We start from the raw sequence: 21,567 nt of genomic DNA, 5'->3' as shown, positions 1-21,567 counted from the left end.
CCACCTTAGCGACTGACTCGTCGCAGACGAACAGGACGATCGTCCACTGTCCTCACGCACACACACAGCATACGCGCTCCCGCGCGCACCTACTTTGTAACATTCCCTCATAAATACAATAAAATATGATACTCTTTTGGCCAACTTTACGGGATTTGCGACCACTGTGAAAAGGCGTTAAATTTATTAGTTCAACCGGCAATGTTAATAACAGAATCCAGCACAGAAAGCGACATATCTGATAATGAATATGATTCCGATGATTCTCCTTGAAACATAGCAGTATATATGTAATTGGCGTAAGATGTTTTGGAGTCATTTCATTTAATAAATGCAATTGATTATTTATTTGTCATTTTTCCTTTAATTCGTAATCAGCAACCTCGATAGTAACTATGTATCAAATTTCAGGTGATTCCGACATTTCTTTCGCATATGTGTGACTATATCGGAGCCGCCATTTTGTTTTTTAAAATTATGACTTTTGATTCGTAATCAGCAACCTCGATAGTAACTATGTATCAAATTTCAGGTGATTCCGACATTTCTTTCGCATATATGTGAGCTATATCGAAGCCGCCATTTTGTTTTTTTAAATTATGACTTTTGATTCGTAATCAGCGACTTCGATAACCCCTACCTACAAATTTTTAGCTAAATTGAAGAACTCCTTCATATTTTGGCCAACTTTTCGGCATTTGGGACCACTGTGCGACGGTCGACGCCGCCGTCATCTCCTCGTTCGCAACGACGGTCAACCCCTTCATCGTCTCCTCGCGCTCAACGCCGATCAACGCCGCCGCTGGGACCGAAACGAACGGGATACGCCAACGCAAAATGCCCCGTGTGCGAGGCATGTTAGATGCAACGGTACCGCGTCGCGTTGAAGCCGCTCGCAAGACACATTTGTGTCTCAATTGCTTGCAACCGGACCACCACACGGAAGATTGCAAGGCCGGAAGATGCCGTGTGTGTAATCAGCGGCATAACACGAAGCTGCACCAGGATCAGCATCCGGAAACCGAATCCTGACTACGATCGACCGTCAGAAAGCCCGATGTTTCGAGGGCCGCCAACTTCGCGATCGACGAAACGACCACCGAATTAATGGCTACCGCGATCATACAAGTATTAGATCGCGACCGAAAACCGATCGAATGTCGGACCCTGATAGACACGTGTTCGACCGCGAATTTCATTACCGACGACCTGACAACGAAATATTCGCGTATTGTGTTCCTTCGGACGGAACATGCTCCCCCCGTTGAGCGAACGTATCGCTCAAGATTCGATTGGGTTTGTTGGTGAGAGGCCTGGTTATCGTTGGGGAGGTTCCTCGTTTGTAATTGGGAGCAGCGCCAGCTGCTTCACGTTGCGTCGGTAGGTGCCCTGGTTGGTCCGGACGGTGACTGCTCGGATGATGTTATCAGCTCCTGGATGCACCTTCTCGACTCGTCCGAGATGCCATTGTAGCGGTGGAAGATGATCATCCTTTAAGATGATCAGGGATCCTTCCTTGATCTCGTGCGAACCCTTGATCCACCTTGTTCGCACGTTCAGCTGGTGGATATACTCCTTGTGCCATCTGGTCCAGAAGTCCTGCTTGACCTTCTGAATGTGTTGCCAATTTGACAACCGATTGCTGGGAATATTGCTGAAATCGGTCTCGGGTATGCTCGTTAAAGAAGTGCCAATCAAGAAATGAGCGGGAGTTAACGCGGAGGGATCGTTGGGATCAGATGACAGAGGAGTTAATGGACGGGAGTTTAAAATTGCCTCGACTTCGATCGCGAATGTGTTGAACTGTTCGAATGTGAATAGTTCGTCCCCGACCACCCGTTTTACGTGGTGTTTAAAAGATTTGACTGCGGCTTCCCACAGTCCACCGAAATTAGGGGAAAGAGCCGGTATGAAATGCCACGAAACTTCCTTGTCCGCGAGGAAGCGTTGCACCCTTTCGTCTTTCTCTAGCGTTTGATGTACTTCGGCCATCTCGTTGCTGGCGCCTACGTGCGGGATATCACGACGCGATCGCGAGATACGAAACCAACCTCGTATCGGAACAAGGTGCATATCCGACACTGCATTCTTTACGAATTCCAACAAGGGAAAAATGCTGCAAGAGCATGCGAATCGATTTGTTCCTTTCTCGGTGAAGGTGTTGTATCGTATGATGTGTGTGCATTTTGGTTTAAGCGGTATAAAAGCGGTGATTTGAGTCTAATCGACAAACAACGCTGGAGGCCCTTGGAAGAGAAACAACGATGATTTGGAACAACTGCTCGCTGAGAAAGCGGCACAAACGCAAAAATAACTTGCAGAACAGTTAGGAGTAACCCAGCAAATGATTTTCAAACGCCTACGTGAGATGGGAAAGATCCAGAAAGAAGGAAAATGGGTTCCGCATGAACTCACTGCAACCAACAAAAATCAACGAGTGGCAGCGTGTCTTTCTCTTCTCAATAAGCAGCGTCGAAAGTCTTTCTTGTGGAAAATCGTTACGGGCGATGAGAAGTGGATACTCTATGACAATCCGAAACGCAGAAAGTCATGGGTAAATCCCGGCGGATCATCAACATCGGTTGCAAAACCCAATCGCTTCGGAAAGAAGGTTCTTCTCTGCATTTGGTGGGATATCAAGGGCGTGATATATTATGAGTTGTTGGAACCGGGTGGAATAGTTACTGCGGACTGCTACCAACGTCAATTAATCGACTTGAGTCAAGCATTGGAACGAAAACGTCCGTATACTGGCAAAGGAGAACGTCCAGTGAAATTGTTGCATGACAACGCCAGGCCACATATTACTTCCCATACAAATACACCATAATGAGTCTTGGCTGGGACGTCTTGCAGCACCCGACGTATTCACCAGACATTGCTCCATCTGTTTATCACCTGTTCCGGTTGATGTAACACGCCTTATCCGATATGCACTTCCAATCAGTGGATGAGATCCGAAAATGGCTTGACGACTTTATCAGGTCCAGAAACGTCAAATTTTTCCGAGATGGAATTCATCAGCTGTCTAAAATATGGCTTAAAGTTATAGAAAGTAACGGCGAATACTTTGATGGAACAATTCAATTTACTTTCTTTTAAAATAAACATTGAATGTGGCTGAAAAATTGGATTATTCATTTGTACACCTAATATTATAATTACTATTCCAAATAATATTTTTCTTAAAAGGGCTAATAAATTTTTGTTTATTAAATATTACAAAACTTCTATTTACGTTTTTATCTTTTACGTACTGTTACGTAATTCTGTAAAAAAAAGGACAATATTGCTAATCATGACAATAAACTATCCAAAAATGAATCGAACTTATTATTTTGACCAACTTATTTATTTCTACTAATGAAATAAATTGTTTTCAAATAAATAATTATGAATTTAATCTTCAATATCTACAAATTTTATTGTAAATATTTTTAAATAGCTCCGAGACACCGAGATCCGTTCAGTTTTCCATAAACAGGATTCTGATTTTAAGCTCAGCTTAGAAAGACCTGTAATATGGACTTCATCCTAAAATTCCAGGCGGTCTGTGCATAAAACTGAATCGGAATAGGACCGGCATTGGGGAACGGCTGTGCCGAACTATTAATCTTCCGCTTCTTTGATGTCGAGCAAACCATCGAATTTCTCAAAGTAATGCAAGATTCTTCCAGAAGAATGTTCACCCCTTCTGCCCGTACCTTTCAATCCGCACAAAATTCTGTCTCTTCACTGATCGCAAAGGGATTCTTCCGATATTTACCGGAGGATGGGTTTTACCATCGTCGTGTTTTAAATTGCACGCCTTTGAAAAATGCGTATCAAAGAGCTAGAGGTTGCTGATGACACCGGCAATAAAGCCAATTAGTCCGACACTGGCCTACTAAAGGGGTTTCCTCACGTCTCGGTTTCAGAATGGGCAATATTTGAGACATGCTGATATTTCATAAGAAAACTACTTGACTTATTATACTAAAACATTCTATATTAATTAATATACTTGCGAAGACGATGCATGAATTTTTCCAAGTAATTTACTGTAAAAATAAATGAATTATTAATAATATGGTGTATTCAATAATTGCGAACGACAAATATAAACAGAATTTTATTCTGAATATGTGTAATTTTTGTTTAATAACAAATTTTGTGTTATAAATAACTGATATTTCTGTATTAAATGAATAGGTTCACTCTATATATTTTCAATAAATAATGAACAAATATTTGAGAAAGTAACATAATAATAATGCTAATACACAAAAGCAAACGAAATTTAATATTTAGTAGATCCTCCTTTCTTTTGTATCACCTAAAATACCCTTTTAGACATCTACAAGGGTGTCTACGCTAAAGTGTGACAGTCGCGATATTTCAATAACTATTGATGATACGAACAAATTGTTTATATAAAAATTGCAGGATAAAATAATATCTTTATTTTGGCGTAAACGAAAATTTTGTTTATATTATTAATTTCAAAGATACGATGGCGAAGTTTCGTTTTTTAAATGGAACTATATATTTTTTTTTTGATCATGAGATAGTGTTTTTCAAGACGAATTCATTAACCCGCAATTTATTCACCCGATTTTTATTAGTTTTCAAGATATAACGCTTAGACATTTACTGATTTTTAGCGGAGATGTCTTGGCTTGAGTGGTAAGTCATAAAAGCGGCCCTATTATAATAATGACATCTAAATGATGAATTATAGATTTCGAGTATTTCTCACCGGAGCATTAAATTTAACTAGTTCTAGAATTTCGGACAGTTTACACAGTTATTGATAATTGTATGAACAAATGACTAATGAGATGTAGAGCTACGTTATTCAAGCGTAAAAACCCCAATCTTATACAGGGTGTTAGGCCATCCCTGGGAAAAATTTTAATGGGAGATTCTAGAGACCAAAGACGAAAATCGAGAATATCAATTTGTTGATGGAGGCTTCATTAAAAAGTTATTAACGTTTAAAGTTCCGCCTGTACTGAATTTTTTTTCGAAAATGTGCCGGATTTTGGGGTATATGTATTCACCAAAAATTATTATAATTGACTCCCGTAACCGAAAATAATTTTTCTAAAACAATTTGAAATTTTTTAACTTTGTCGAAAAATTTCACACCTTCTTGAATTTTTTTCTCGAAAGTGGGTAAGATTTCGAGGGCATGTCTAATGACCAAAAATGATTGTAATTGACCCCCGTAATCAAAAATAATTTTTCCAGAACGATTTGTAATTTTTTAATAACTTTTTAATGAAGCCTCAGTCATGAAATTGATATTCTTGATTTTCGTCTTATTTTGGCCTGTAGAATCTCCCATTAAAATTTTTTCCAGGGGTGGCCGAATACCCTGTATCTATATCAAATAACTCAGACGCAAATTCAGATGTAGATAAACACTCAAAACTTTAAATTAAATTATACGGAAGACATAATCATACAATTACAGGAAAGCCTTTATTATCCATAGAAAATTATTTTACTCTAAAAATCTAAACAAACAAGTGTGGCGGCCAAGGCGCCACATACGCCTTAGCCGTTCGAAGCCGCTACAATGTATGGTTGCACACGAGACGATGGTTGCACACGAGACGATGGTTGCACACGAGACGACCAGAGCCGCGTGAGCCGAAAAGCCGTTGTCGTCGTCTCTGACCGTCTTTTGTTTTTGAAGGCCTCTTGGTACGGTGGCGATGATCGTACCAGAGAGTCGAGCGTAACCCGCACCACGAGTCACGTCGTTGTACGACAGCAACTATACAATTGTGCGGAACGGAACAGGGCGGAGTCATTACCTTCCCGATCCCACATTGGTGACCCCGACGTGATCTCGCCGCGCAAGTAAAGTTTTTTTAAGAAAATTTGGACATTTTTCGTATACGGACAATATTAGTTAGAGTAGAGAAATAAGTGTATAGTGTTAAGGACATAAGAAAAGGACACGGTCTGACAAATAGTAAGCGCGGTGTGTGTGTGCGGTGAAACTATTTTTTTTTTGTGACCAAGACTGGTAAAATGACTGACCCTAACGTTAACGCAGGGACATCCGCGGGTGTGCCGTTGGCAGTTGATCGCGTCGCTGTACGGATACCCGAGTTTTGTCCGGGAGACCCGGAGATGTGGTTTTCAATGGTAGAGAGAAGTTTTGAGGTATCCAATGTAACGTCGGAGACCACGAAATTCGGGTACATTCTCGGCGCGTTAAGTGCGCGACACGCCGCGGAAGTAAGAGACATTATCATGAATCCCCCGGCCGCGGATCCGTACACGACGCTAAAAAATGAGTTCATTCGCCGGCTTAGTGCGTCGCAGGAACAGAAAACGCGGCGGTTATTGGAACACGAGGAAATCGGGGACAGAAAACCGTCCCAATTTCTTCGTCACCTGCGCGGATTGGCCGGTACGGCTTTTTCGGACGGTGTATTGCGGACGCTTTGGATGGGCCGACTACCTGCTAATATGCAGGTGATTTTAGCCACGCAGCGGGACACCCCGCTGGATAAGGTGGCAGAGTTGGCAGACGCTGTTGCGGATACGATGACACCGCGGGTACACGTCACGGAGGCCGCGATTACGGGCGTATCTGCATCCTGCCAAATACCCCCGCCGGGCCCGAGCATCGAGGCCATGTTAAACATTAAGATGTCACAATTGGCTCTTTCCTTGAGGCAGGAAATTTCTGCCATCCGTGAATCCTTGGTGGACCAGGGGCAATCTTCCCGTCGCAGGTGGACCCACCGAAATCATCCAAACTCGCGCTACCGCAGACGATCTCTATCGCGATCGCGAGAGCGGCCCGCGGGAGGACAAATGGACCATCAAGGGAAATGCTGGTACCATTGGCGGTTCGGTCCGGCCGCGCAGAGGTGCGTTGCACCGTGCAATTGGAACGCCACGGATCAGGGAAACGACCTAGGGGAGTCGTTGATGGCGGCCAGCGACACAAATCCAGCATCACGCCGCCTCTTCATCTTAGACAACAGCTCGAAGACGGAATTTTTAGTGGATACCGGGGCCGATTTGTGCGTTTTTCCGCGCCGCCTGCTAGGCGGATTGCGAGAAAGATCGGAGTACCAGCTGGCGGCGGCGAATGGGAGTGTAATTAACACCTACGGGACAGTGTCGTTAAACCTGCACCTCGGCCTACGACGGGATTTCGTGTGGCGATTCGTGGTTGCGGATGTTACAAAACCCATAATCGGGGTAGACTTTCTCGATCACTTCGATCTTATGGTGGACATCCGCAATCGTCGCCTCGTCGATCGGACCACGTCGTTAACGGTCCGCGGAACACGAGCCGAGGATGAAACGCCGTCGGTGAAGACAGTAGCAGGGACTACCGTGTACCACCAGCTCCTGATGCAGATGCCGGAACTTACACGGCCTAGCGGCACCCCGATGAGGACTACGCACCAAACGGTGCATTACATCGAGACAACCCCTGGACCACCCGTTTCCAGCAAGCCGCGGCGGCTTGCACCGGACCGGCTCAGGGCTGCCCAGAAGGAGTTCGACGCGATGGTGAAGATGGGCATCGCTTGTCCTTCGAAGAGCGCGTGGTCAGCACCCCTTCATATGGTTCCGAAGAAGGGCGAAGAAGCTTGGAGGCCTTGCGGTGACTATAGAGCGTTAAACGCACGGACAATTCCCGACCGATACCCCGTGCGTCACATTGAGGATTTTGCGCAACAACTGAGTGGCAAAAAGGTATTTTCCACAATAGATCTCGTCCGAGCTTATAATCAGATTCCGGTTGCGTCGGAAGACGTCGGAAAAACGGCCATTACAACGCCGTTCGGGCTTTTTGAATTCCCGTACATGTCGTTCGGGTTACGAAATGCCGCGCAAACATTTCAGCGCTTTATCGACGAAATTTTACGCGGTTTCGATTTTTGTTACGCGTATATAGACGACATTTTGGTCGCCTCAGAATCCCAAGCCGATCACCTGCGCCATTTAGAATTATTATTTAAACGATTAAAAGATTATGGCATTGTTGTTAATCCGAATAAATGCACGTTCGGACAGGAAGAAGTTAAATTTCTAGGCTATCGGGTAAATGAAAGCGGCACTCAACCTTTGCCCGGCAAGGTACAAGCCATAAAGTCATTTCCCCTTCCGAAAAACGCGAAGGATTTGAGGCAGTACTTGGGAATGCTTAATTTTTACCGCCGTTTTATCCCAGATGCCGCTCGCTTTCAAGCACCCTTGAACGACCTTCTAGCCGGCAATTTAAAGGGCAAGACCTCGATAGCCTGGACTTCGGAAGCGCGTCAGGCTTTCGAAAATACCAAAAATAGTTTAGCAAACGCAACCCTGCTTTCTCATCCTGCGGTCAACGCTCCATTGTCGGTTACCTGCGATGCTTCTGATTACACCGTAGGAGCTGTTTTACATCAGTGCGTCGGCAACGAACGACAACCATTAGCATTCTTTTCTAAGAAATTAGGATCTGCCGAAAAGAAGTATTCAGCTTACGACCGGGAACTACTTTCTATCTATTTAGCAATAAAACATTTCAAACATATGCTCGAAGGCAGACATTTCACGATTTTTACAGACCATAAACCCATAACTTTCGCTTTCAAACAGAAATTAGATAAATGCTCTCCTCGACAATTCCGATACCTAGATTACATTGCGCAATTCTCTACAGATATTCAACATATTTCCGGTAAAGACAACGTCGTTGCCGATGCACTGTCCAGAGTGGAAACGGTTAACCACTCGATTAATTTCGAAGAATTGGCAAAATCGCAAGCCCAGGATGAGGAGTTGCAGCGGTTGTTGAATAGCGAATCTAGCCTGCAATTACGCAAAGTCTCGTTGCCTGGCACGTCTTCCGAAATTTTTTGCGATATTTCGACTAAGAATGTAAGACCTTATGTCACCCCTCCTTTCCGACGTGCAGTTTTTAATATGTTACATGTATTATCACATCCAGGTATTAACGCGACGATCAAGCTCATAACGCAACGTTATGTTTGGCCGTCGATTAAAAGAGATGTTCGCACGTGGACACGTTGCTGTATACCGTGCCAAAGATCAAAAATTTCCCGTCATGTGACTGCACCATTGGCTACATTTGTTAAACCTTCTGCGCGATTCGAACACATTCATTTAGACATAGTAATTTTACCGGTGTCCGAAGGTTTCAGGTATTGTCTGACCTGTGTAGACAGATATACGCGGTGGCCGGAAGCCTTCCCCATGGTCGATCAGGAGGCCCAAACCGTAGCTCGAACCTTTTATGACGGTTGGGTAGCGCGGTTTGGTGCTCCCGTACGGATTACCACCGATCAGGGTAGGCAGTTCGAATCCAAATTATTTTTTGCGCTGAACAATTTAATTGGATCCACACGCCTTCGCACAACGGCGTATCACCCAGCGGCCAATGGGATGGTAGAGCGTTTTCACCGACAGCTCAAGTCGGCTATAAGGTGCCACGGATCCGACAGGTGGACAGAAATACTTCCGACGGTTCTACTCGGTATTCGTTCCGCCTGGAAAGAAGACCTCGGCGCTACCTCAGCGGAATTAGTTTATGGCGAGCCATTAAGATTACCGGGAGAGTTCTTGTCTTCGCATTCAGCGGAAGGCACAGAAAATGCTTCCGATTTTACTAATAGACTACGCAACCATTTTTCTAAATTGAGTCCCTCTAATGCATCACGCCATTCCGTTAATCGTACATTCGTTTTCAAAGATCTTAGCAGTTCAACACATGTTTTCATCCGAACAGATTCAGCCAAAACTATTTTACAACCCGCTTATGAAGGTCCATACGCCGTAGTGCGCCGAGGCGAAAAAACATTTACAATAAACATTAGAGGTAAGGAAATAAATATATCAATTGAAAGGCTAAAGCCTGCTTATATGCTAGCAGAAAACAGACCGGATCCCGTGAGCATAGAAAATCAGCCGGTCACACAAACAAACGTACCTGACAATGCGCCGGTTATACAGCAACGTGTCACGCGTTCAGGTAGACGCGTACGTTTTCCCGAGCGATTTCAAATTACGCGGTAGTACTTAAGGCTTGCGCATTATTATAATAAGTATCATATACCATTTATTTTTTTCCATCACTTTTATGTACTTTCATGTATTTTTAGGTATTACGTATTATATATTAAACTCCATGTAAATTCCTTTTTTTTTTCAACTCTGTTCAAATACTGTAATGTAAATCTTAGTTAGGATAACGTATTTTATATAATAGAGTAAATGGTAGTGGTAATGTAGTCGGTCAATTTTTCGTAATTGTGCCAATTACTGGCAGGGGGGTAGTGTGGCGGCCAAGGCGCCACATACGCCTTAGCCGTTCGAAGCCGCTACAATGTATGGTTGCACACGAGACGATGGTTGCACACGAGACGATGGTTGCACACGAGACGACCAGAGCCGCGTGAGCCGAAAAGCCGTTGTCGTCGTCTCTGACCGTCTTTTGTTTTTGAAGGCCTCTTGGTACGGTGGCGATGATCGTACCAGAGAGTCGAGCGTAACCCGCACCACGAGTCACGTCGTTGTACGACAGCAACTATACAATTGTGCGGAACGGAACAGGGCGGAGTCATTACCTTCCCGATCCCACACAAGTAAAAATCCTCCGCTACAAGCTACTAATCAGATCTATTTTAACATATGGTTGTCAAATATGATATAACATTAGCTCCAGTATCATGGACAAAATTAGATTATTTGAAAGGAAATACTTAAGAGCTGGCTTAGGAAAATATAGATCAGCTAGATCTGATTGTACCAAATATATCAGCAACTACAAACTCTATCAGGAGGCAAAAATAGTCCGAATAGATTTATTTATTTTAAAATTAATTAAGGACGACTGGCCAAAAATAAACAGAGTCACATTAAACTTGCGAATATCTCACTCATACTCTCCCAATCCACAATACTACAATCCAATAGTACAATCCAGATTACACTTCACTAGAATCGTTTATTTACAGGGACGAAGAGGTCTCCATTCAATACGAAAATAATGTCCTTTTGATCTATCATATTAACAGAAAAACATAAATGCAAACAACGATAATCTTAGATTCATGTACATATACATATACTCCCATCCATAGATTTAAAGGATAATCATCGAAAGAATGTAAACAAATGCTGGCGGTTAAATTAAATTAAATTATACGTAGTAACACACTTTAATAAAAACACATCACACTTGTTGTGCACTCGGACTCAATGTGTTGCACAGCTGCAAGAGCTCTTCTCGCACGTCTGCTGATATGCAAGTGGTTAAATGTGTTGTGGACTGTAAATCCGTGGACTTGTGTACCGTTGTTGATTGTTGTATGGTCGTCCCTTTCTCTCGTTCGTTGTTTGCTCGTGCGATGTGCCGTGGTGTTGCTCGTACAAGGTTTTGTATTTGTATATATTTTGTATGTAAAGCGTCGTGACTTATATGTTACTGCAAGAAACCAGACGCAGCCAATCAGAACCTTTTCCGTTCAGAATTGAAGAGAAACCTCGAGAGGGTGGACCGCGCGTCCCAGGTATTAGGAAAAAACTGTGGCCCGACATAGTTATACATTGCTCATAGTTATACAATTGTGTGAATGCATGTATCGATTCGTATATTATCTACATATTTAAATATGTTTATGTATTTGCATGTGTGCGTGTATAGATATATTTATTATGCTTTTAAACTTTAACGAACAGTATCACTTATCAGGAATATATACAGATTTAATAAACAAGTATAAGAATAAAAATACATATAGCTATCTAAGCATACAATATTGACAAAAAAATTTAATAAACCTTAATGAGCTAAATTTTGTACCAAAGACGAAACATATACAGGGTGTTACTCTACCTATAGTCAATATTTTGGGGGGTGATTCTACAGGCGAATATAAGTCGAAAATCAAGAGTGATGAAATTGCGGTAAATGCTTTGTTTATTAATTATCGATGGTTAAAGATTGGCGTCTGGAGCGCCTGAATGACGGCAACTTGACGGACAGCGGTAAATACGGTAAGAACCATTTGTAACCGTTTGGTATTAAAAACTGTACAGGAAAAGCAGACTGGATTTGTGCGTACCGAAACATTCCTCGAATGCAAAGGGTTAATAGAGAAATAATTAAAATTCGAACTGCGGTGACAATAGGGCCGGTCAGTACACCAATATCGATCGGCGGCCGGGCTGTTCCATCAGCTGATTTTCGTTGGGGTCTTCGACGTTGCCGCCGATCGATATTGGTATACTGACCGGCCCTATTTTAAGTTGCCGTCATTCAGGCGCTCCAGACGCCAATCTTTAACCATCGATAATTAATAAACAAAGCATTTACCGCAATTTCATCACTCTTGATTTTCGACTTATATTCGCCTGTAGAATCACCCCCAAAAATATTGACTATAGGTAGAGTAACACCCTGTATAATACTCTTGATAGCATAGTGATCACTATCTCTTCCTTTTTTTTGTTCTTTACCTCCTATTCATTAACCTATTGCTAAATATCATTTTTCTCGCTTACCATCCCCCTATAATTTTCTCCCCCCCTTTTTCCTTTCTCGTTGCCTATTCTAGTACACTTTATTCTTTTGCATTTTCTATACTAATTTGATGCACAATAGATTAGATTCCTTTTGCTTATTTCAGTTAAGTTTATTAATCTGCATTGAGTATAATACACGTAATTCACACTGAAGACGAGGCGTACTCAAATAGTCTTCAGTCTGTAAGAATTTATTTTCTCTAAGTCATTTGTTTTTCCTATTTCTATACGTTTAAGGATTCTTTGTTATATTGCTGTTTCTGTTTGTATATATTTCAGAAGGCTTTAATAAACGTATGTTATAAAAAATAAGCTAGACCTGCTAAAGTTACCTTACTGATGAGTCACATCGCCCATACTATACTGCAAACCGCAACAATTTTATTTCTCTTGTTTCCTGTTTAAAGTTCTCTCCTTCTCGTTTACGTACAGAACAATCACAGGATTGTACCCATCGACAAGTTCTTTTCCATTTCATTAACGATTGTCTATGCTTGTTAGAAGAAGTCTATCAACACGGCTCCCCATCGTTTGGTTTATTTCAATGCTGGTTAAGGGAAAAAATTTGTATACGATTTATAAATTTTAGCAAGGTTACAAAAATAAGTACTGAAACAAATTTTGGGTTATGTACTGTACATCTACAAGCAAAGTTTTAGATTTGCAAAATATTATACGGTTTTGATCTGGCAGTGAACATGTTTAATAGGATCCGGTAAGCCTGTTTCACATTTTATAATCCGATTTAATGAATTTTCTTCAAAAGGGGATACCTTCGAATATTGCAAGAAATCATCTGGGAGAGGTATTCCAGTTTAAAAGATATTATCGTCGGGTGCACACAACCGGTTTAAGAGATGAAAAGACCGCGTAGTAGATAGAAAGTGAGGCTTCCATTCGTAAAAATTGAATATCGTTCGCCGCCATAACTTACGAAATGACGAGGGGATCCCGCGGTAGGAGAGAATGGCGGCCAGTTGCGCGGGAAGGATTTAAAAGTAAAATGCAATCTCAGCTATGCAAATGCCGCATAAATCGACGGAAATATGCGGTAACGGCGACCAGTTGTGTGCGATGGATCAAAAGCATTTCGGTGCTCGTTGCGTTTCTTTCCGCATCCTCCTTGTCTGGATAATGTGTCCAACGTAGTTGGTCGTTCAATTTCCACGCGAGAGCAAAATTTTTGCGCGAACACGTACCGACCTTTCCTTTACATGGAGATTCTTTGCGGTTTCGCAGCAAGATAACATGTTCTTTTTGGTTCGATCGAGGCTAGACGCGAGATGATCCGAGCTGAACATTTCGGGATTGAGGTTAAACGTGCATTCTCGTTCTGATAGACCGAACTCAAGCTTGGATACGATCTGGGGAAGCTTCTTTTGAGAATAAAATGCGTGTACAGAGTGTAAAATAAGTATTTGTGACGGCTTTGAGGGATAAAAGCTGTACATATAAAATCTTTCAAGAACGCGATGAATCTATACTTGGGTATCAGAAAACTAAGACACAGCGGATAACAAAGTATTCGTACACTTACTTTTAGTGCAATAAGTTTATAAAACAAATGGTACATTAACGAAATTTATGTGTACTATAATTATTTGTAATATTACACTATAATAGAATAAGATATATAATATAACAAACATACAAAATTTAAAGTCAAAACAGTAGAAGAAGTAGTAGGAACGTGAGGTAACCTTTTTATTTTTTAACCTACAGACTGAAAATAGTCAAAATTAAGAAATTTTAAGAATTTTCAAAATTAAAATTAAAATTAAAATTAAGAATTTTCAAAATCGAACATCTAGACAATGGGATGCTAATATGAGGCAACATTACTTTTGTGGGAAATAAGTTCTGAAACTACATTAAAGGGTTTCTAGAAAAGTTTTAATAACATACAAGTCTAAAATATAGCAATACAATCATAGTTTATACAGTTTTACAATAATCGCATATACAGGGTGTTCGGCCACTTCTGGGAAAAATTTACATGGGCGATTCTAAAGGAAAAAATAACGCAAAAATCAAGAATGCCAATTATTTGATAGAGGCTTCATTACAAAGTTATTAACGTTTGAAGTTCCGCTTGTAGAATGGCAACCCGCGAACAGCAACGTTCACGCGGAAGGTTGCGGCAGACCAGTGCTAGTGGTTCTCACGCAGCATGAAAAATTCTACTTACCGACATTATCGACAGCCTTAGATTTTTGTCCACTTATGGAAATGCGAACACCTTACGTTGAATAACATTCAACCTGTCTTATGAAAATCCGGAAGGGCATATCAAAACTCGTCTGACGAGATTTTGTGAACAAAAATCACCCACACACGATTATACACGCCCCACGATTGTCCAGTGTCCGCAAGTGCCCACAAATAATACTTTCAGGCACTAACCACTATGCAATTAAATAAACACACCGTGATTATGTTATTCGTGACTGTCTATGTGTACGTGTACCACGATTGTTCCGAGTTACTTACGAATAGAAATGAACTTAATTTTTCAAATACACTTCAATTTAAAAATGTAAAACGGAATCGTAGGATAAATGAAATTTTCGTATCGATTTACGTTCACGTCGAAGAATGTAAGGATACTAGCACAGACGAGATATATGAATAGACGTCTCACGTAATGTAATTTTTCGGCCGGAGTTTCTGGGGTCCCGGGACCCCATTACCATTTTCGTGTCACTCGCTACGTTATCAACAGATTCAGAAATTAACACAAGAGGAAGTGAGACAGAAAATAAAATTACATAAATTTTATTATTTTTTAACGGAATTAAAGCTGTAGGGTCCATCATTGGACATTAATCGATTAATTTAATTGGAGAAATCAATCGATTAAGAGTATTTAAAAATTTCAAGATTATTAAAATTCATAAGGATGTATTTCATTGATACGTACACCGCAAATTCTCTATTTTTTATTTTAAATTGTAATACATCATTTATTAAAAAAAATAACTCGGCAGAAACGTATTTGCGACTCGAAATCAGTTTAATCAGACTGTGCATCGGGGCCCCGGAAACTCCTCATTCCTCGCTTTCGCACACTATGCCCAATTGCGTGTACGTGAGCTCGTTGAGTTTCGGAAGAGCCGAGAAGAACAGGCTGATACTCGCTTTCCTTCTCGCTCTTGCATCGCTGACGTCGCTTACATTTCTCGAAAGCAAGCCTGGCATCGCCAACCGTTCGAATCGTCAGTAAACGACAAAAGCCATCGTGACTGACAGACCTTACATTTCTCGAAATCGGTCCTGGGCGCTTTTTGAAGATTCATTGACTTTCCATACGAAGCGACCATGCATTATATACATATACATGTTATACATGCTAGGAACTATAAATTGTATAACTTTCGTTGTATATCTACTTTCTAATAACATGGGAAAATTTTAAAATATAAAAAAAATGTAAGAATACTGTAGAATTTTTGCTAGAAGGCGAAACGAGGCAAAGAGATGCGAAGCGAGCGTATGCGTGGTGAGGCGAGGCGAAGCGAGCGTATGCGTGGTGAGGCGAGGCGAGGCGAGAATAGCGAGCGGGCAAGGCATATAGGGTAAGGCTAGGGTAAGAGTAGGTTAAGCGGAGGGAAGGAGAGGGGAGGATGGGGTGAAGATAGAGAATAAGATAGTGTAAGGAGGAATTGTAAGGGAAAGGAGAGGAGATATGTAACCCTAAGGGGAACATTAAATACATACTACTACTGTAGAATTTTTGCAATGGAGAATTATTGAAAGAAAATGAGGTAATTATTTAGAAAAGGCCGGGTCTCACCGATTTCGATGATTTTTGAATATGTTGTAGAAATCAACATTTTGAGCAACTTTTTCCTATACATATAACCGCCGCTCGGCCTTAGTTTCCGAGATTTTTCTTCAAAAATATCGCTACTACTACAATGAATTCTGTCTATATGTACATATCTGTGGCTCTGTATTGCATCAGTCCACGATCGTTGCTTTTTTCTCTTGTTTGTATTAGTCGGCATGACAACCGACGACAAATAATGTATAATGTGTCGAGCTAAATCTAGTTCTGCATTGTTGTCAAAGGTTCGAATATTCTGAAGTATGGAACTCGCCAAATACATTATGTAGGCTATTTAGGTGAATTCTTCTTCCGTCGACAATATCATGCTAATGATCTAATAATTAAATTTGTCGAAATAATGGCTGAAATCTTTCCCACTTCTGATAATATCAATAAAGAAAATTGAAATAGTAAATGAATGTGTGGCCGCCGTTAGGCGGCCGGCTACACAAATCGAGTTTTTAAGCACAGCTGTTATACGCATTCATTGCCGGCCGCCTCGATGTATCTATAGAAACAATAAACAATCGGCGAGTCGTATACATACTGCAGATTTTTTGTCAACAATCGGCGAGTCGTATATATATAACAGGCACGTAAGTGTAGATAGAATTCATTGTAGTAACAGCGATATTTGTGATATTATATGGTACAACTTTGGAACCAAGTAAGGCATTGTGTTGAAATTTGGTTTATATGTATTTATGGACATTGAAGAACACATATTTACAATACAAAATAAAAATTTATTTCTCATAATTTTCTATGGTATGGTAAATTCTGAAACAATTCCCAATATACATAGCAGGTTGATTTATACATGTTTCACAATAAAATGTTGTTTGACGTCTTTCTCCTGGTGTTTTCCTGTCGGAACAAATAATGCAGTCCCGGTTTCTTTGGCCTACATTTGGAATATGTAGCTTATTATTCATTCTATTGTCCGACAAAGAATGTTAATTTATTTAGATTATAACGAAGATAGCAATAGGAATGGTTCGACTTTGAATGAAGTTTCGATTTTACGTTTATAGTTTTTTACGTTTACGTTTTATGTTCTTTATGTTAAATAATTTTAGTAAACATTAAATAATATAGTTTATATAGTTACGTTTATTGTCCACGTGTTTGAATCCGACCATACGCCTCTGACCATCCTCGACAATCCTTCCACTTCCAACGTAAAAACAGCTGATATATTTCTCATTTTAATAGAATATTTCCCATTTTAATAGGAAAGTACAGGAAAACATGTGTTTCTTAAAAAATTGCGGTGAAATCAGTTCATTCTTCTTAATCACTAATAAACTTTCATGTCCCCTCAGAGGGGACAACCGAGTGCAAAGGGTTAAAATATGTTCATAAAATATTATCGTTTTAAAACGTGTATTTCCGTAAAAACAAATTTTTGTAATTTTTTCTTCATTATGGTATATTGCTTATACATTGTATATGCCTACACAGGTCGGAAAGTCAAAAATGCCTAGGCAGTCGAGAATCTCGGCTCGAGAATATGCGAGATCGAATTTCAGCTGTGTTGAGAGCAAGAAGGATAGACTGACATTCGCCGCCTTTCTCGAATCTACGAAGCTATACGAAACGCCAGAACTCATATACAAGGTGGTTGGCATTAGTGTGTGTGAGTGGTGGGGCAGTTCCCTTTCGGCACGGGTCTGCCGTCTGATAATACTCCACTGTCTTTTCCAATCCTTCCCATAATCAACTCACATGTATTTACGTACACACTCAGCTGGCTGCCCATCAATACTAATTCAGTGCCTAGTTTCTCAGCTAACCGCCATCCATGAGAAGAGGCCGCTAAAATCAGCTACGAATTTTCAGGTCGGTATGACAGTCAGATTCGGCCGCGAAAGTCCATAAGGTGAAACGTCTATTCATATATCTCGTCTGTGATACTAGCAGCTGACTGTGCCATCGACCGTCGAGGTTCAGAGAAACAAATGCCGAACAGAACCCCGATTCTACATCTCTCGCCTCGCTTATCTCTCTCACCCACACGTACACGCACTCTACACTGAGTGGAGACAAAGGGCAGCATCGGCACGTGTTCGGTCAGCTAGTCAGTCGTAAAAAAGAATCAGTCAAGACAGTTCACGCGACACATTTTAGACACATTTCATTCAGTTATGTATTAAGTAGTATGTAAGAAATACAGTTGTTTAAATATCGTGTGAGTCCGAGATGTAAAAACTCGGCCGCGATTCCCGTATCTATTTTGAATTCGCGGAATTCTAGAAGGTTCTGCTGACGGAGAATTTTTTCATCGTCAGATTAGTATACCGCGGCCATTTACGTGTTTTTGCTAGGTAGCTTCACTGGAATTCTTGATTCTGAGAACAAATTCCAGAAATCGTGTTGTTAGCGCCGAGAGACAGAGAAAAATCGATTTATCGAATCGAGATCGACAGCCGAAACGCGGCAGCGCCGCGTCGTGGCTATGCGGCACGTAGCCGCCCGGGTCCAGCAGCGCGATGTGTCGCTATGCGACTCCGCGCCTGCGCGACGGAACCCAACCGCAGCCGTCGATGCTTGCAGATCGTTACGGATCATTCGTGAGCCGTCGGCGATCAGGAGGAGATCTTGTAACGATCTCTTCCATTTTCGTACGAAGCGCCGAGGAGCATGAGACGATCTCTCTCCTCGTAATCGAATCAAGTTTGCGGACATTGATTTATTCATGGAAAATCTCGTCATAGCGACTTGAGATTTTCACGAATAAAAGGACAATCTGCCTGTTGTAGCGATCGCTGTGCACGCCGCGCGTGACGCAATCGTAGACGCAGGATTGTGATTGAACGTTGCAATTCGTTGCCGCGACTGCGACGTTAGGGATTCGGTGTTAATCACTTTGAGACTCTTCCAATTTAATACGGTTTGAACCACTGGAAATCGATACCGACATACTGGTTATCGCCTGGTGGTGGTTTGCCGTTCGAAGGGATCGAGGAACCCACTCGAATCACCCGTCTGGTGTACCACATAGAGTGCACCGACCGGTGGAGTTGTGGTTTCGACGGTACGTGTGAGCTATACGGCGTAGGAGCAACCAGAAGGTAGATACCCAGATATTGGTATCACTTCGTGGTGCTTTCCGTGCATCGGGCTTCGGAGAACCCGCTCCAGTGATCCCGTCGTGAGGTGACGATCGTTGAGCACAAGCGTACGGTGGAGCAAAGGGTTCGAAGGGCCTTCCTTCCACCTCTACACCCACTACCAGATGTGAGTCGACCACACTGGGCTGTGACCGTAGTTGGTGTTGCAGAGGACGTCGTCCTAATCCGGCGAGCCGCAGGCCAGGCTCCTCGTTCCATAGGAGCATCCGTCGAGGTAGTCACGGCTGGCTGCCGGGCATTCCTTCTGGATAAGGAATTGCTGTCGAGGCAGCTGCGTGGACAGGCCGCTGGTCGCTCCTGAGGGGCCGCCGACGAAGTACCCGAACCCGGACCAGAAGTCCTCTTGCGTGGGTGGCGTCCAAACGTCACCCGCACGGTAAGCGTGCTCGCGGGATATAGCCACCTGGAGCCTTACAACCTCCATTTGGTTTCCCGTCCGTGGCATTGCGAAGCGAACCTGGCAGATCAGAGGAAAACCTCGTCTACCCGGTTGTGCGTGTCGGTGCTATCGTAGAAATCGAATATCACCGACCAGAAAGCAAAATTATACAGTCCACTAGCTATTGCGCTAAATTGCCAGTTAGCTCTCCCCTCCAAGCACACCAGATTGTCGCTGGAGCGCGAGATAAGCAGCTGACGAGCGCGTAATCGTTGACTTGTCCGCCAAATATTTATTTGCCGGAACTTTTGTTACAGAAAGCCCCCAAAGCAGTAAAAGATCGGAATAGAAAAAGAGTAGACGACCGGCCAAAACCAGCAAGCCGCCGTCCAAATATTCTTTCGTTTTCCGTTTTTTCGTTTATTTACCATTTTTGTACAATTTATATTAGGCTATATTTTGTAATAAAAATTTAATTGAAAACTTGTAACAATTTCTCTACCCTGTCTTTTCCCTCGTCCGGAACCACGGTTAGAGTCCCTCAGTACTCTAACAACAGTGATATAAACAATCAGCGAATACTTATTAAATTCCTTTTTACATTTTTAAATTAAACTGTATTTGAAAAATTAATATCAGTTCTATTCGTAAGTAACTTTGGAGAATCGTGGTGCACGTATACATAGACACTCACGAATAACATAATCGCAGTGCGTGTTTATTTAATTGCATAGTGGTTAGTGCCTGAAAGGATTATTTGTCGATACTTGTGGACACTGTGGACAATCGTGGGGCGTGTATAATCGCATGTGGGTGATTTTTGTTCACAACATTGTGTATTGGAACTGGCATTCACCCTTTCTCTGTGAAAATCTCGTCGGGCGAGTTTTGATATGCCCTTCTGGATTTTCATAAGACAGGTTGAATCTTATTCAACGTAAGGTGTTCGCATTCCCATAAGTGGACAAAAATCTAAGGTTGTCGATAACGTCGGTAAGTAGAATTTTTCATGCTGCGTGAGAACCACTAGCACTGGCCTGCCGCAACCGTCCGCGCGAACGCAGCTGTTTAGCGGATTGTCATTCTACAGGCGGAACTTTAAATGTTAATAACTTTGCAACGAAGCCTCCATCAACAAATTAGTATTCTTGATTTTCGTCTTATTTTGGCCTCTACTATCGCTCATTAAAATTTTTGCTATAGGTAGCCGAACACCCTGTATATGCGTTGGGCACACACATCGGATGGCGGTCACACCAGATATAATGTATGGTTAATGTTCACTATAATATCTGGCGTTTACTATGTATACTAGACACTAGTAAAAGTTATTTATAGCTTACAATATTAGTAAAAATTACTTTAGTATTTACGTATTAATATGCGTTACATATGTACATATGGTAAGGAATATAATAAGTATAAATTAATTTAACCTATGTAAAAATTTAACCTGTGTAATTATATTTCAAATGTATGTATACATGGTATAAATTCATCACCTGAATTTTTTACAAGATGTATGAAGTTTATAAAATGATTCACTTAATATTCAAATTTGTCGCAGAAGTGATACTCATGAAAAAAATGTTTTAAACAAAATGCTTGTTTACACCAAGAGAATCTAACTATCGGTGTTTCATCACAGAGTGCACACTTCATTTGTATGTTCTGTT

General features: G+C 41.6%; 1 protein-coding gene and 1 long non-coding RNA gene across 2 annotated transcripts; one reads left to right on the top strand and one right to left on the bottom strand.

The window, feature by feature from the left end:
- Window positions 1-1,317: 1,317 nt before the first annotated feature.
- Window positions 1,318-1,992, bottom strand: LOC122404176. The gene has a single exon (XM_043408104.1). It carries the CDS (start codon window positions 1,990-1,992, stop codon window positions 1,318-1,320), a length of 675 nt encoding a protein of 224 aa, XP_043264039.1.
- Window positions 1,993-4,958: 2,966 nt separating this feature from the next.
- On the top strand, window positions 4,959-14,817 carry LOC122404174. The gene is made up of 3 exons (XR_006259699.1): window positions 4,959-4,974; window positions 14,441-14,456; window positions 14,620-14,817. It is a non-coding gene; the product is annotated as an uncharacterized LOC122404174 (long non-coding RNA).
- Window positions 14,818-21,567: the final 6,750 nt, after the last annotated feature.

The sequence above is a fragment of the Colletes gigas genome, unplaced genomic scaffold (assembly GCF_013123115.1).
Source record: "Colletes gigas isolate AHSC1104 unplaced genomic scaffold, ASM1312311v1 Colletes_gigas_Sc00115, whole genome shotgun sequence".
Lineage (NCBI taxonomy): Eukaryota > Metazoa > Arthropoda > Insecta > Hymenoptera > Colletidae > Colletes > Colletes gigas.
The sequence above is the reverse complement of the archived record's forward strand: the minus strand, read 5'-3'. Positions and strand labels throughout refer to the sequence as shown.

Bases quoted from the DNA above. Each gene is read 5' to 3' on its own strand.
- LOC122404176 (XM_043408104.1), bottom strand. From the start codon at position 1,992: ATGGCCGAAGTACATCAAACGCTAGAGAAAGACGAAAGGGTGCAACGC.